Source organism: Diadema antillarum, unplaced genomic scaffold (genome assembly GCF_040938485.1).
Source record: "Diadema antillarum isolate AM-2024a unplaced genomic scaffold, OU_Dant_1.0 seq00000086_RagTag, whole genome shotgun sequence".
Lineage (NCBI taxonomy): Eukaryota > Metazoa > Echinodermata > Echinoidea > Diadematoida > Diadematidae > Diadema > Diadema antillarum.
The window spans coordinates 218,461-236,708 of NW_027271178.1; the positions used below are offsets into that span (position 1 = coordinate 218,461).

Below are 18,248 nucleotides of genomic sequence, written 5' to 3' on the forward strand. Positions count from 1 at the left end.
GTATTAAGTGTTATATTGTAAGTCAGGACACACAGGTTTCAGTTGCTTTTGAGGTTTTGTTGTGATGGGGGTTTTGGAAGGGGGAGGGGGGATGGGGTGGGGTAGTAAGAGGGAGAATGGACGGGGGTATTGAGTAGTGGGGGGGGGGGGGTGGCGAGGAGGGTTGTTTTGTTTTGTTTTTTAACAAAAAACTTCAATCAATGGATATTGATATTTTAGGTTGGATTGTATGAAAGCTGAAAAGAAATTATTTTTGGGGTAAGTGATTCAGTTAATAGAATTTATTATGTAATGAAAGAAAAAAATTGTTAAGAGATTGAAGAATTAGTAATGTAAAACTAGAAAAGAAGAGATGTTTATTATGGATTGTATATATTGATTGTGAAAAAAATGTACCAGAGTGTATCAAAACATGTTAAACCGATGTAAAGTTTTGGTATCAGTTTTGCATCCATTGATGAAAAGGACTATAAAATTGGTCCGGAGATTTCTGTATCAATTTATTTGTATATTATGTTTCCATTGATGAAGAATAAAATATTCTTTAAACAAAAAAAAAATCAATGTTTTACGTATGATGTAATAATAAAAGGTTTATGGTGCTATTTCTTTTTTTTTTGGGGGGGGGGTTATAAAGAGATGGGGAGAGGGGAGAGAGAGTGATAGAACGAGGGAAGAGGTAAGGACACTTTGATATAATCTGGTCTGAAAAACAAAAGATGAACAAAGCATCAATATGGAGACTTAGACGTAAGTTTTTAATTGTATAACTGACAATGTAAGCAACCACAACTCAACTCAATGATTGCATGATGCGGCCCAGAGATATGAAAAAGCGATTCTCTCAACTGCATCTAATGATCTACTCGATTGAACATGTGATTACCGCTCTCTGCAGATTTCTCTTTCTCTTGAAACTGTTTCGCGCTTAAGTAACTAGACGCACCGACCTTTAATTCGTCGCCGCTTTCCACGAAGTAAGTCGCTGTCCTTTGCATGGACAAATGCTTTCGTGATGCATCTTTAATTGCATTCCTTGGCGTGTATCGTAAGGATCAAAGAATTAATGAGCCCGGTCACTTGTGATAATCTTAAGCGCGCGTTAAAAAAATATAGTAATGAAAAAAAATAAGTCGTCCATTAATTTCGAGCGGATAGCTTTTAACGGGAGACAAAGGACAGGAAAAAATAACAACAGCAATATGCCTAGAAGGCATATCCACTAACTCGAAACGCAGGAATTATGATGAAGATTCCAGTAAAGTGTACTTCCTAGAATAATGCACTCGTCCCTATCTGCTGTCTCGCCAATTCATCATCACCACATGTGTGTCGAAATTTCCGGAGTAATGCAGGGTTGTTTCCATCTCCATTTCAATACGATGTAGCTGTTTGTCTACACGCACTACCAGTTTCCGCGAAATTTGTCAGAAAAACGGGGAAAAGTGGCATCCTTCCTGATGATAATCATGAAAAAGCATCAAAATTAAAGAATATGCTAATTCCTGCCAATTATTTGGACAAACCACCGAAGAAAAGGTTTGCTAAATCCCCCGTTTTTATTTCTCTGAATTCGAAACCGTTGCTTCTTTTTCTCAGGAAAATTAAAGTTTGCGATCGTGCTTACCCGTTACCCCTGAGTATACGATAATAAATTTACCGTAAATCTAGTCCACAACATGCACATCCTCATTTCGAATGAGAGGAGTTAATATTTCGGAGAGACAACGAACATCCAGTTCATTTTTGATATACTTGTATATGTCTACAGTATACGACGTAACCTAATGTCATGACAGATAGGCGACATGTTGGAGTTCAATGCATATAAGACCTCTAGGCCCGAATTCACGAAGGTGGTACAAATGAAACCATGGTTTAAACCAGTCATGGACAAAAACCAAGGAGCGCCAAGTGTCGCACGGAATATTTCGTTTCGACAAAATGACCGTTTCGTTAACAAAATTATCATTTCGTGGACAAAATGTTCATTTAGTTACAAGATGTTGTCATTTCGTTACAAAATAATAATTTCATCGACGAAATGACTGATTTCGTAACGAAATGTTCCACGCGACACTTGGCGCTCCATGATGGTTTTTGTCCATGGTTTAAACCATGGTTTCATTTGTAACACCTTCGTGAATTCGGGTCTTAAGGTCTAAAACTAAACATCAAAGTCATATGGGGTTTGGGGGAGGATACTTGTGGACTCCCCCCCCCCCCCTATATTGTTTCAAGTCATGCGATGGGATAATCTGATCACCAGCAGTAACTTTCTGTCATTATGTTAATCCCCATTTCACAGTGTAACACTCGTGGCGTAACATAAAAGCACCAGATAAAGGCATTATAAGCAAAAACGTTGTTGCCTCTACCTTACCAGTACTTCATCATCAATCCAAAATGTAGCGCAAGAACACCAAATGAAGCCCATAGGCAACAAAACTGGCGTGTCTCTGTTACGTCATCACAATTCCTCGGTGTTATAGAGGAGTCAAGGATTGGCAATGAATACACGTAGCATTAACTGATGATCGTTTCTTTTCCCCCATTTTGTCATCGTTATTGTACAGTGCAACCGAAGAGTACCGTATAGAGACCACGAGCCCAAAGCGACGATGTCCACACCGGCTCGTCCTGCTGGTCATCGCCGTCCTCGCCGCCATCGGGGTGGTCGTCACTCTCGCTGTCATTTACTCAGGTGAGAAAACTGAACGCAATTATATCACACCCAAACATACACACAACATCACATACACACATATACACACAGCATCACATTCATACATACATACACACACACACGCACACACACACACACACTTTTTGGGTTTTTTTTTCAGTAATATTTATTTGATTTCTATTATTTCACATAACAAAAAACATTCATCTTGAATGTATAAACACAATATACAATCAGCAATGTAAGAATAAAAAAAAAATCTATCGGTGTGTGACCCGAAATACATACAACTTACATTCAACACATAGACTGACACGTGGCTGCCCAAAAAAAAAAAAAAAAACCCACCAAAACAAAACAAAACAAAACAACAACAGCAACAACAACAAAGAGAAACCTACCTGCCGTCTTACCCACGCCCCCCCCCCATGCAGTACTAGGGCCCCTGCTCACATCTCAATCTCTGCACTTCCGTAACATATATATATTTTTTAATCAATCAGATTCCACAATATATCCATATCCTATTATAATATACATCATCTTAAAACATTGGCATTAGCCGTATTAGAGAAAGTAACACGCACACACACACAAAACACACACACACACACACACACACACACACACACACACATACCTACACACACAATTACACAAGTGAAAATTCTTTACAACAAACCGAACATAAGTAAAACAAAACTATGAAGTAATGATAGACCAATCGACATTGTGCATGATATCAACAGATATGAATACATAATATTTATGAACTTTTTTGGTATTTTTGCGCATACAACAAATTGTCACTGTATGTGGTGTAGTAGGCGTACTGATCATGTTTTCCCCACTAAATGAATGCATGCCAAATTAAATACCGGAAGAACAACAGATGGTGATAAGATAAAATGATAATAACAAAATCATCCCGTAGATAATGATGATGAGGAAATAAGAGGCTCTATGGAAGGTTGTCTATTATATTGATGTATAAATAAAGGATGGCGTCGCAATACAGTATTATGTGCGTGGATGGAAGCAGTCAACGCACGTGCTAAAGTGTTATGAATACACACGGTAAACATTATTACTATCGCACTTTGGACGTTGTGCACGTGCACACACACACACATACACACACACACACATTATATATTATATACACATATTATATACATATATATACATGTATATATATATATATATATATATACATATACATATATATATATATATATATATATATATATATATATAATTATATATTCATTATAATTATATATGCAGAGATATGCGAGAGAGTGCTATTAAGTCCACTGCATTCTTCCTCCTGTTGCATACTGTTATACATAATCATACAGATATATACTGTACACTTATATATAAAACAAACGTGTATTGCATATATTGCTTCATTTGCTATATTTGATTGCTGATACTTTTCTGTATTTTTAAGTGAACGTTACCAACAATATGATATGAATTTATATTTGCATCAGTGTATTCCAAAAATTGGAGACAGGAAGACAATATTTTGGGAAGAGAACTGTGGATTTAATTCGTTACTGAAAGTTAACTGTGACTTCATGTTCGAGTTGACTCTGATGAATAGACTAAAACATTCAAATAGAGCGGTAGATACTTTATCAAAGTCAGACTTCTTTTATTATTATATGAAATGAAAGGGTTTTGGAACTCTAAGTTTCACGAAACTGTCATGAGGTACAGTACCAATATCATACATCAGAAACGATCTAATTTGCCTACATGACTGTACCAAATATCTCAGATTCCTTTAAAAAAACACCGAAATTTGAAATGCCATGAATGTCTCATTCTTTTTTGTTTAATCTCAGTTAAATCCCTACTGTCCAGTGTGCTTGTTGTTTTTACTCATTTAATTGACGTCCAAGCTAGAACACTAAGTCACCTTTCTCTGTAAAACTAGCGACTGGTTAAAAGGAGTTTGGGATTCCGTAGTTTTGGAAAGGAGCAGGCATATCCATGGACCTAACACAGTAGGTCCATATGGTTACCATTATAGATGCTTTCATTTTGCGAGCGATGAACCTCGATCGGGTATTAAGCGTGTTCGGATCACAACGTGACACACATGCTCATTAGCTCGCTGTTCGCCAAGCGTAGCGTATCACCTGCAGCCCCAGGGGGTACTACATTGGGATCAAGAGTGGGGTGAGAGGGTGGTGGTGATGGTGGTGATGGTGATGGTGATGGAGATGAAGAAGGAGGAGGAGGAGGAGGAGGAGCAGGGGAAGCAGGAGCAGGAGCAGGAGCAGGAGCAGGAGGGGACAGGAGGTCTAGGAGGAGGAGGAGGAGGAGGAGGAGGAGGAGGAGGGGGGAGGAGGAGGAGGAGGAGGAGGAGGGGGAGGAGGAGGAGGGGGAGGAGGAGGAGGAGGAGGAGGAGGAGGTGGAGGAGGAGGAGGAGGAGGAGGAGGAGGAGAGAAAGAGGAGGAGGAGAAGGAGGAGGAGAAGGAAGAGGACGACGACGAGGAGGAGGAGGGTGGGGAGGAGGTGGGGATTGAGGAGGAGGTAGACGTTGAGGAGGGGGAAGAGGAGGACGAAGAAGAAGAGAAGAGAAGAGGAAAAGGAGAGTGACGGGATGGGGAAGGAGGAAGAGAAAGACGTCGTAGAGGAGATGGAGGAGGGGAGAGAAGGAGGAAAGTATGGAGGAGAGCAGGAGGAAGAGACAGTGGAGAGGAAAGAATTGGGTATAGGGTGATGTTATAGAAGCTTAAATCATGGATAGTGCTGGAGCTCCGTGCCGAAACAGACCATTAATACTCTCACACAGCTGTCATCATAACCCGGATAATAGTAGTCTAGAACTATGTCCCCCGTATGTTTCTTCCGGCTGGGCCAATCAAAGATAATTTTCCGCATCACTATGGGTCAGCCCTTATTCATCTTATCAAGATATCAAGTTATATCTTGTCAAACGGAGTAGTCTTTTTAAACCCACTGGACCTCATGCTGATATATACAAAAATCTTTCTTTACACACCACTGGTGTGCATTTCCTTGCATTGAAAATTTTAACCTTACTTAGATGTTAAACTCGTAAAGATCAATCTGTATACCTACTAGTATCTGATCGATTTATCAGATGTTCATTGGAGACAGGAAAACATGAATATTTTCATATAAATTTACAATGTATGCGTCAAGAAGGAAGGTGACAAGAGGAACGGCACGCAGCCTTGTTTTGGTTCCGATTAACTCATTCCATACAGGAACCTGGCGTCCTCTGTATTAAGTCTATAGATATTTCAGAATTCAGTATAGAACGGGTTAATATGCGATGTTGGATCATTAATCAAGTATCGCATTAAAGTAACTTCAGTGCATTTTTTTGATTTTCCACCGATCATTCGCTTTCATGACAATATTTATTTGGATCCGAACTTTCACTCCCAGCTACTTAATTCTCATTTCATTCATTTGATTAAAAGAGGATTTTTTTTCTCTTTCTCTCTCTCTGTTCAACAGGAACTCCACTTTCATCGCACTACCTTGAAATTGGTAAGTTTTGATCCGCCTCCACCCCAATATTGCCCAGTCTTTTTTATAGTTTTGTTACATTGTCGTACCGATTTGGTGACATTATTTCTATATCCAAACATTTCATTGTATCCTCAATTTGTTGGAGATGAAATAAAACAACTTGAACACGAGCTTGAATAAGCATGACGTGTCTGATGTTGAAAAGAAAGACACAATTGTGACACCTAAGACGCATAATCGCTCTCGAACATTGCAGTTGTCTCATTTTTTTGATTGTTCCTGTTTGTACGATTTAAAGGTGTTTTGTTCTTTCGCAGTTATTTGTATCATGTATCCGCTTGCTAGGGAAGACTCTACTGATTCAGATTTATTTAAGACACGCTTATATTGGCGGGCTTTGACTAACCTTGCTTATCACTACATTTTTTAAGACGTTCGTTATACCACTGTTGTCGTTGACAACTTCAAAGTTTCTGCGCAACTAGTCTATCCATGTCATTGACATCACAAAGTTTCCGGGCAACGCGTTTTCACATACCAGCAGTAGCTGCTTTTTATGTGCAGCCGCCACAACATTACTGGACCCTTTAACATGTTTAAATCATCTTTTATCGAACGGAAGACGCAGAGTAAATAAACCGCCAGAAATCATACATGTTCCATCTGTCTATGCTAGAGAGTCCATGCTATTCGGCGTAATCATATAAGTCTGACGAGAACATGGATCTATAGTATCAACATCCACCATGTCCACATAGGAAATATTCATGTAATAAATCAAATGGCGGCGTGCATGCAGTACCGAGCACATCGTTCAACGTGAAGTTGAATTGGATGAATTATTGTGCCACGCTGTTGCTGCAAAGCCACGCTGTCCAACTCACTCTCTGATAGTAATTTAACATAGAAGTAGAATAGCAAACATGATCTACGACTATCTATGCAGAAACCTATTTTCCTTTTGACACCGTGAAGAACCAATGCATTCAGCACACAGCAGATACATTTAAGACAGATATAGATCGAGCGATTGATAAATCGCTTTCTTTCAAACTTATTGGAACAATGACATCTAATATGATAAATGAATCCTGTTCAAAATCCATACCTACCTCTACACAAAAATGACACGGCATATTGTAAGCCTCATGTTGATGAAATTTTGCATCGCAAAGTATCTAGAAATGCGCAGTCATTATACTCCAAATCATAAACATAAAATATCTATCAAATGATAATTTACAATGCAGATAGGCCTATTACGTAATCATAGGCATTTTACAAATCCCTGCAGGTATACCTATATGGAAAGAACGTAACTATTTGTTTTTGTTTTGTTTTTGTTTTGTGTTTTTATTGTCACCACGTACAATACCTTTTCTGACATCATCCCCTGAAGTTTCTCATATACTTAAACTTTCCCTCTCCTTTCTCGGAGTATTTTGGTACTACATTATGTTGATGAAGATTCATACATAATCTCTTCGTATCATATTGCGTGTCCACTCTGATCTGCGACAAGTGTTCATTATAACCATACGAGCAAGCTGAATCGACTAAGAGTGTACCATGCGTGTAAAGTATACTTTAGTAGTCTCCTTCCGTATTACACTGTGACAGTGCAGTGAACCTGTTCATTCAGCAAGCGACGCGTGAAGACGGTAATGACTAATTGAAAAGACAATGAAAAAAAGCCCTCGCGCACACACACACACACACACACACACACACACACACACACACACACACTCACTCACACAATGAAACAAGCAGACAGACAAACCAAAAAATCAGCCACAAGTAATCGGCTAAATGAAAACGATTTCATCGCACGAACGAATCAATACCGAGTCTCGACGGTCGGCATTACCTCGGGCTACATTATTATTTCCTCACATTTCACTTCTGCGCATATTTCCTTTCATATATCCGAAAGAATCTTTGATGTCATCCGACTATTACTGACCTTTTTTTTTGTCAGAATAATCACGAAAATCATGAGATAAAAGGTAATCTTTCCGGTTTGCTCAGAGACTGTGGATCGGCGTTTTGAATTAATCAACCTTTGATGAAATACAAGTGTTAGAATCAGCTAGCGGTCTCTTGTTTAACCCATCGCTGAAAAGAGCGTAATGGACCATCCTTAAAATCTGTATTTGAAATGCATAGCTGGCAGTTAGCGGGTTAATTCTTGTACAAGACTCGCTTCCGCTCTATTAGTAGTGCAACGAAACGTGACTTCACTACAATTTCTTTCTTGCATTGTAGATACGTTTTTGTTGTTTTGCTTCAAATGTTTATACCTTTTTTTGTTATTTATTTTTTGTTTGTTCTGCTTGTATTGTTGGTTTTTGCTTTCATGCGAAAGGCAACATTTGGTGGCAAATCGAACGCATCTAGGCATAGACGTTATTGTATCTTATTATTTTTGCTTGTCCGTTTATAGTTGCATGGTTGTTTCTTTAGTAGGCCTATTCATGGAAATACCCCATGGCATATTTAAAGGAAGGGGGTCAATAATTCTGATTCATTCCAATTCAATTCAGTTCAGTTTAGCTTCATGCTATTCTGTTTCTATTGTCATTTCTGAACAGACTGGAGACTAAAGAGTGTACTATCAAAAAATAGGTGATAAGTGATCGGCATCCTGTTGAAGAATGGAAAAATGCGAATATAGAATTAAATTCTTTGACTCTTTGACTGTAGACCATGCCGGCAGATTGAAACCGTGAGGTATCCGGCCGCAGGATAAACATAAGATGAACTGCAAGAAAATCTGCTTTGAAAATGGGTTAAAGGACAAGTTCACCTTCATAAATATAAGGATTGAGAAAATGCAACAATATTAGTAGAACACATCAGTGCAAGTTTGAGGAAAATTGGACAATCGATGCAAAAGTTATGAATTTTTTAAATTTTTGTGTTGGAACCGCTGGATGAGGAGACTACTGCAGCTTGTGAGTCATATGCGTACAACAGTATAAAGAAAATGTAGAAGAAAATTAAACATATTTTCACTTTTTTCGCATAATAAAAGAGCACTTGACTTGCCTCTTTCTAAAGGCAGGGGGAATAATATTACCCATAACATTTGTCGGTAACGAGTCAGGGGAATGTGTACTTTTTTCAAAAGATGGAATTTTGTGAAATTCTCTTTATATTTTCCTTATATTGTTGTACGCATGTGACATCTAAGTTACTAATACACTGCAGTAGTCTTCTCATCCAGCGGGTACTGCACAAAAACTTCAAAAATTCATAACTTTTGAACGGATTGTCTGATTTTCCTCAAACTTTCAATGATGTGTTCTACTAATATTGCTACATTCTCTCAATCCTTATGTTTATGAAGGTGAACTTGTCCTTTAATATACAGTTACTCTTCGCAGGAGATATCAAGCATCTATCGCACCGCATAAGTCAGTTCATTCTATTTAGTAAAAAAGCTCTTGTGGCAATAACTTAGTTCAGTTCATGGTATAAAGTGAAACAAATACAACAATGCTTGTCCTGGAAATCAAAATATTAATGCATAAATGCATAACGAATAAACGAAATGCACAATGATAAGCTCAAAGACATAGATGAGAATGATATTGTACATAGATATACAGTATAATGTGATTGGTTCTTATTCTTTTGTTACAGTTGTTAAGACAAACAAATCGTTTATTTGATCATGGCATTGCCTAAAACTACTGCATTTCCTATTGCGAAAAAAAAGCAGCTAAAACGTATCACAGGGGCTGTCAGAAAAAGCTGAGTTGTTTGACGAATTGACCGCCCTACATACCTTATCAAAATGCATTTATGAAAGATTGATCAAAGAACTGAAGGAAAAAAAAAAACGTCGTGCAGAGGTGAGGTTGTTTTTTTTTTAAAGAATTTCCATCTAATACAAAGAATGGTTTCACTCAGGCTCGGATTGTATAGCGCACCATAATAGCGCAGCAATGTTTGAAGCGTGGTGAGCATATCACCATCCTCTCCTTCTCTCTTTTACTATCATGAGTATTATCATCAACTTCGCATTTCACCATCCTCTGTAAGTCCTTGATCTACTTTGCTTTGCTCATGTCGTTTGTCTTTTGCAACGATGATGGCAAATAATTTTCATTGTCACCAGTCTTCGTCACTTGATGTGTTTTTACGTTCTTTCTTGTTTTTCTCTGTTCGTACTCCTTGACCAGAGGAGATACCTAGGATACCGAAGAATCATCTTGCGTGCATGGGCGATCCGTCATCCCCGACAGACGGTTACTAGTAATGTAGGCTACTTAACTGCAGAGGGAATCCATGAGACTTTAAAGCCACTATTTACCATTTGCAGATGAAAAAACAGGTTTACATAATAGTTCTAAAGTGTGAGTGAGAAATAAAGACAACCAATGTAAAGCTGTTGATAATCAATGTCTAGTATTGTTAAATATACAAAACGTGAAAAATAGTTAAGAATAAACCTTCAACATTCCAGTTTCTACAATAAACCGTCAACTGCTATAGTTTATTTAGAAAATTAGTGATATCTTCTTACATTTGTGGCTTTATTGCTATATATATATTTGTTTTAATTTGGTAGGGTGTTTTATGATGCAACTGAATTATAAATATGCATCAAACGTGATACCGTAACTTGAACATTTATTTTTCAATCACTGCTCCTAATGGTAAACAGTACCTCTCTGTGACAGGGACTGTGGACATTGTATTATACAAAGCTTATGGTTTTCTGTCCCGACCGACGCTCAAAGCACGCAAGTGGTTAAAGCATTGGTTCGGGATGGGTTAAGGATCGTTTCTAAAGCCTGGCAGACTACTCCTCGCTCGTGCATGGCAGCGCAAAAAAAAAAAAAGCGGGAAGACGTCGAAATGCGAGTGATGCATGATTGATGGAAAATAGGAGCGTAGATGATGACCTGGAAAATGGCTCTCGGCCTCTTGCGACGAAAAGTCAAGAGTGCCGTGACATCGCTCTTGTATCCATCTCACGTCTTCCTCGCGGGTCCGTGTCGTTCCTTGACGAATTAAGAGTATCATTTATTGCGTTGGACACGTACCCGCGACTGTGATCGATTTCAGCGCGTCGAAAAGATGGTCTTCGTGCGATTCGATTCGATGCGACTTACAGATCCAGATGATGCGTGCGTATATCCAACCATGAGACACGGAACAGTTCAGTCTGCCACACGACGCGATTCCATCAAAGTCTACATAGACATAACAGCCCGTCGCGATATGTCCTGGTTTTAATACATTCCTTTCTGTTAAGTATCATTGTTTTCATTCTATATTTCAGTGGATATCTATAGGGAAGTATTTAGTCAGTGTGTATAATCTAAATCCAAAGTTCGCAGTGAAGGCTATGACATCACATTATTGTTTCTATCAACTCAAAAACATTGAAATAACCCAAGTAATATTATATTAGATGAGTTTTATGAATGATATTGGTTTGCGGAAGGCCTATGGTTTTGTAATGGATCTCAGCGTTATATCAGAATGTGTTGCACTGGGACAAGAGGATAGCGTTATGGGCGAATAGTACACAGGCTGTACATATGAGAAGGGTGATGTTGAAAGAGGAGTGCATGGGCCGCTGAATTCCCGTCCCATCACCTTGCACGCTCCCCTCCCCCTAAAAAATAAGATACATAAATAAGTGAAAACGGGACCGGCTGGGAATAAATTGTAGTCAGTTTTTATTTTTATTTTCTGCTCAAAGCAGCCAACTCGGAAAATACAAGAAACACAGACCAAAGCAGAGGTCAGTCTTGCCACATGCACTTTATTCTCTTAAACATCGTCAGGGTATGGACGTTTCGATGGCAATCGTAAGTGGATTCCGGCGTTTTTACCAATTTTGTAGCTGATGCTAGCATGCATGTAAAATCATGCAGACTCCCTTTTCAGTTAAGGTCTAAGAACCAAGGAGGAAGATGTGGGGGGGGGGGACGAGGAATATAAATGCGTATGTCATCTCAGCTCTATGCTACACTCTTGTCTTCCTAGTAATTAACTCCCTAGTCACACTCCTAGATTATTATCATTGAGATGTGACATTCGGCTCCACAGCAACGACAAAAAAAAAAAGAGAGATAACGGTGCATTCTCATTTGATGTAAATTTCATTGTTATTTATTATCATATTATTATATACAGTGTAATTATAATTATCATTTGATGAATACAAACCAAAGGAAACTGGGCAGAAATGTATATAGTTTACGAGTGATAAATTGAGCAAAGAAAATAAGATTTTATCCGGATATCTAGCAATAGAATGACATTTTCTTTACTATTTTGTTTTTCACTTATAGATGATATAAATCGCACCTTCGTTCGTTACAGTCACAGATGATAAGCGGCGCACACATATTCAACGCTTTTCCCATCTACCTCTACCAATGGCGACATTATATGGCAAATATTTTACTCTCTGTGTATCAAACCCCCTTCTTTCTCTCCGATACACAGACATACATGTCCACACACATACCGATAAACAGCCGGTATTATCTGTTTAAAGCTCCCATGGTATTATGTTGACATTCATCGCAATGAACCACGTGGGTGTTCCCCCGGGGATTTGCGTGGAATGAAGAGAAAGTCACGATTTGCCCCAATTTTATATCCCATTGGTAAATATTGTCTTAATCAGCCGTCAACAACTGGGAGAAAATATTCTTTATGTTTTGCGAGTTGAGTCAACCATAGACACGAAACGTACGTCAGCTCTCACAAAATGTTTGATCCCCTGGACAACTGGACTGACCTTCACGCGTCGAGATGGCATTATTTTGAAATCGGGGATTTCGTAAATGCGACGCGAAAATAAAACGGAAATCTAAAGCACCATTTCCCTGGCCATTTCCCTTCCATTTGGTGACAATAATACCTACCCTCATAATACAGGTTGGTAAATAAAAACAGAAATGAACACTGTTGCAGTCATTGAGGGTGTGACCCTGTGAATTCAATGCATCGGCAGTGCGGCTTGTGTCTCTGAATGAGAAAAACCCGTGAAGTGAAAAAGGGGAAGATGATAACACCCCCTCCCCTTCTCTTACCCGGGACATGAACCCTCTGATAAGCGTACATACAGAAATACATTCTAGTATCTTCTCTCTCTCCCTCCGACTCCTTCCCAATCACTCTCTCACATACACACATACGAAAACACACATACGAAAACACACATACAGACACTCAGACTCACACACACACACGCGATAGCAAACAAAAATGTTCGTTTTTTTCTCTCTCTCCTAATTTCTAGTGTGTGCATAAATAAAGTTAGATTATTTTCTAATATGTTATACATTACAGCTAAATATTGTTTCTAACTTCTTTTCTAAGGTCCCTTCTGTTGCCTTCACTCTATGGAAAAGATGATTTACCTTTGATATCTCCCTTAGTCCGGGTGTATAAAATAATGGTAAAGCCCTCTGGTGGAGCAGTGGTAACACTAAAGAAATTACCAGTCTTATTGTTACTTAATCGTTAGTTATTAGGCAGAGGGGAAAGCGACACGCGCATTTTATCATAGGGCTAATTGCAAATATGCTTTTGGCCTTTTACGTAAACCATGTCCCTTTTTGGCGTCATAATCCTCCGTGTAAAACGGTTCACTTCACTAGAGGTAAGCTTGATATACATGTGCCCCGTGACTAGTAGGGTATTCGTATATGGATCGAGGCATGCAATAATAGCTGGAGGATAGAATACAAGAACAGCTACGAAACGCACTACAAAAAAAAAATCTGGCTTTATTTAGCAACTCCACATCCTCAAATCGGCAACACTAAGTTGTTTGTTAGGAATACGCTCGACGACGTCGGTTCGAGGAGCGCGAGGTCGGGCTGGAAGACCGCATCAATGATCTCGCCCACACACCGATGCATCAGGACTGATGCCGAAAGATGATGGGTGGGAGGAGGAGGAGGTGGAAGATTATTGGGCGAAATATTAGAAAATTACTACCTATTCCCTTCTGGAACCTGGTTTTCTGTGTATAAAGTCCATGGGGATTTATGAATTCAGTATGTAACGGGTTAAGCTATCTTCGAAGAGGCTTATCAGAAGCTCACATGGGCACGCACCGCCCCGTGAAAGGTCTGGTTATGCCTGAACTGAACTGAACTGAAACTATATGACGTCTTTTCTCGGACCTGTTTGTTTGCTTTGTTGTTTTATTTTTAGGGGGTTATTTTCGAGCTCTGGAAAAGACGAAAGGACTTTGGCACCTTCCTTACAACTGTATATTTACACTCCACCCACGGGGCTCGAAATCCTCCTCTTCTTTCATAACAACTCCCCTCCCCCCCCCCCCCCCCCCCCACCGAAAAAGAAATCGAAGAGAAATGTTTAGGGCTTTAAACCTCCCTGGACCTTGATCGCCTCAAGTTGTCACTGATATTGCATGCAATAGGGTTACCATGGCATGGATAGAGTTGACTTGTTGTTGTTGATGATGATGATGTTGTTGTTGTTGCTCTTGTTGTTGTTGTTGTTGCTGCTGCTGCTACTACTGCTGTTGTTGTTATTGTCGTCGTCTTTGTCTCGTCGTAAAGATTTACTTTATGTGTCTACTCAGGAAAACAAACTCAACCTCTAAAATCAAGAAACCAACGATTACGAGTCCCTTTTGAAAAACAAGAAAAAAGGGGGATAAGATAGTAAACATTATAGTCATTCTCATTGGAACAAAATAAAGTGCTATCTCTGCATTCCAACTGTGAAGTTCGATTTAGAATTCAAGAGATTTATCCATTCTAATATCCTAGACACAATCATTATGCATTGGCGATGAAAAGAACGGGCCGTTATTTGCCCTGACATTCATACACTGACATATGGATCAATTCCTCGGAGTAGTCAGCACAGCTGAGTCCCTATTACATTTTGATTATCCGTGACTAATTTGATACTACGCGCCCCTTGTAGAGTTCATCACGCAAAAATGCGCCAGTCTGTCTGTAGTATTGTCTCCTTTGTAAATTCTTATTGATGAAGAATAATAACTGATTCATCATTCGGATCTTTTGTTGAGTGGTTGCTGGCTTTTTTTGTGTGTGTTTGTTTCTGCTGGTGCTTTTGTCCTGTGTGACAAACACCAGTACACTACAAATATGTAATAGACCTACTTCTCGTAACATTACTCCTTGCGCTTGTCAACAAGTGAGCTGAAACCTTTAAGCAAGAGCAGAAAATATCAAAATATGTCGGCCATGTGAACCGGCTGAGGGGAATATATACCGGGAGAGCGAGACATCTGAAATGTTGTCATTTTGGGACGAAAAGTGCAGCGCACTGAAAGCAATGTGTTTCGTGATCCCATAGTCTGCCCCTAGAGAGTTGGTATTTGGAATTTTCCTCTTTCCCGCAAGAGCGATAGTGGTATTATATAGGGTATCCAAAGGATTGAGAATTATCATCACCAATAAATAATTGGCGTAAAAGCCATATATATCTATTACACGCTTTCGAATGCACAAATACCACATGATGTACCTACTCATATTCAGTGTAATAGGCCAACCTGAAGTTGCGAACGATAAACGGCAGCAGCGCACGCGCGCATGCACACATAAAAGGACACACACTTTAATACTATTTACATACATTACACACATACGCACACGCGCAAACAAAAGAACAAACAATAGGAACTTACAGCTTCATTATGATGTGTATGTAAAATGATATGAGTTATCTAAGCAAGGAGTTAAGGGGGTGAGAATTCCGGACCATGCAGTTAAAAGGTAGTCTGAAAAAAAGAGTAAAATTTTACAAGAACAACAGTGAAAATTTCAATGAAATTTTGTACAAATTCGGGAAGTTATACAATTGTGAGGTTTAGCAAAACAATTTTCAAATAGTTGATGTAAGCATGCATGCAAACAGAAAGTACAAAAAATTACGAAATATATATATTTTCTCTTTTAATATCATCAAACATGATCATAAACTTACTTATTTGCATATTCATATTTATTGTGCGACAGCTGTTTTGTGGAAATTAGTGAAACGCCATAATTTTATAATTTCCGTAATTTTCATCCGATTTTGATTGAACTTTAACTGTTGTTCTAATAGAACTGTACTTTTCACAGACTGACCCAGAATTCCCTTTTGAAGTACATCACAACAAAGGAAGCCAACATTGCTCGAATTTATAGTAATTCACCAGGTTTACATCCTATTCGTCACACTGTAGGTTGAAAGCAGGAAAAGAATGAGAAATATTCCACCTTGCAAGTTTGCGTACACAATGGAGAATTGTCCACAAGTTACAACATATTTGTTTCCTGTCCTCCAGTCGGTGATAGCTGAATGTCAAAGAGCTCTCTATTCTTGTCCGCTGATTTTAAAATCAAGATTTGTGAAAACTTAACACTAAACAAGAGGATTTTGTACTCCTTGGGCGGAATCGGAAAAAAAAAAGCCGTGTAAGAACTCTTGTGATTTGTGTTTGTTTGTTTGTTTGTTTGTTTGTTTGTCAGGCTGTTTGCTCGTTTGTTATTGTCAGAGTGTGCGTGTTTTTTAATGATCCAGAGCTGATAAGAGGAAAGAGGAGGAAGTATTCTGATATTATCTCGAATTGAAATCAGAAGGTTTGTTTTGTGCACTGATTTGACGCTTGTATGCATGATTGACGTCAAACGCAAAATATTATCTGTGAACTTAGGCGGAAGATGGGAAAATTGCGTGGGCTGACCAGAAGGCAACTACCTGTTGTATACTCATATGAAGAAAATTGGCACTAAACAGTGAAGAAAAATACCTCCACCCCCCCCCCCCCCCCCGCAGAAAACGTCAGACGACACGACCATGGCAGATAGAGAGAAAAAGAGACAAAATATATATAATCTATTAAAGAAACAGTGTTGTATTATCATGATTCATACGCGTATATGCAATATACATATGCATTCATTAATTGTTTGAAAGTTTTAAAGGGATGGTACATGTTTTGGTTGAGATGGGGCTTCATGTTTCAAACTTCTTTTTTGTGAGATAATGAGAAACCTCTTATGAAATATCAAAGAGCATATACAATTCCAAGAGCAATTCAAAGTTCATTTGATGAAAATTGGTTTTGAAATGGCCGAGATATCCAAAAACAAAGCGGTCCTATAATAAAAGGTGGGACCCACCTTTTATTTGCAACACTTCGTTTTAATATGTTTTATCTCAGCCATTTCAAAACCGATTTTTATGAAATAAACTTGGAGTTCCCATATGATATGTATACTTTTTGATATTTCATATTTGGTTTCTAATTATTTTGCAAAAAGTTAGAAAATATGAATCCCCCAAAAGCTATATCATCCCTTTAACTTATACTTCATCAGTCACTCGAATCTTTTTCTCTCCCCCCCCCCCCCTTTCTCTCAATCTCTCACTGTCTTTTGTTGGCAGATAGGGTATCAGTGGTAAGTTCTATCAGACTCAGAGGCAGGGAATACGAGCCGGATCTCAACGACTCGAATACCGACGCCTACCAAGAGTTAGAGTCATTATTCACATCAAAGGTAAATCGCACGGATATTTTTGTCAAAATCGCACGGATATTTTTGTCAAAACTGATATCTCAGATGGTATTCGAGAAACAACGTGGGGGGGGGGGGGGGAATCAAGGAGAAAATATAAGAAGGTCCAGTGCAAGAAACGATAGCAAACAAATATGAAAAAACAGAGCTAGACAAAAAAACTGCGTGGCATGTAGACTACGATTACTTACCTTATTTCAGCAGCCTTTGTCAAATTATGGACCTATATGATCATCTTCTTACCTGGCGCCTTTTCGTCATGGTGAGGGGCCCTGAACTTCCATTTAAATTGCAAAGAAATCACTAGTGCATATCTACTCAAAGAGCAACGCCTTGGTGTCTTTTTATGTTCTCACAACACTTCATTCCACCTGATGGCAAAGGTAGGAATTGGGAAATGGTCTTTCGGTTATCAGAATAATCTTTGACGATACATTTTTTTTCAGGCGTTTCATGAGACATGTAACTCATCTGCAAATGATTCTTGT

General features: G+C 38.8%; 1 protein-coding gene across 1 annotated transcript in view; it reads left to right on the forward strand.

Moving 5' to 3' along the window:
* LOC139726506 (uncharacterized) overlaps positions 1–18,248 on the forward strand; it is a 67,712-nt gene that overhangs the window by 17,757 nt on the left and 31,707 nt on the right. The window contains exons 2-3 of the mRNA XM_071637463.1: positions 2,577–2,704; positions 17,630–17,742. Of these exons, the coding sequence (XP_071493564.1) occupies positions 2,577–2,704; positions 17,630–17,742 (241 nt within the window). The remainder of the gene's footprint in view (positions 1–2,576; positions 2,705–17,629; positions 17,743–18,248) is intronic.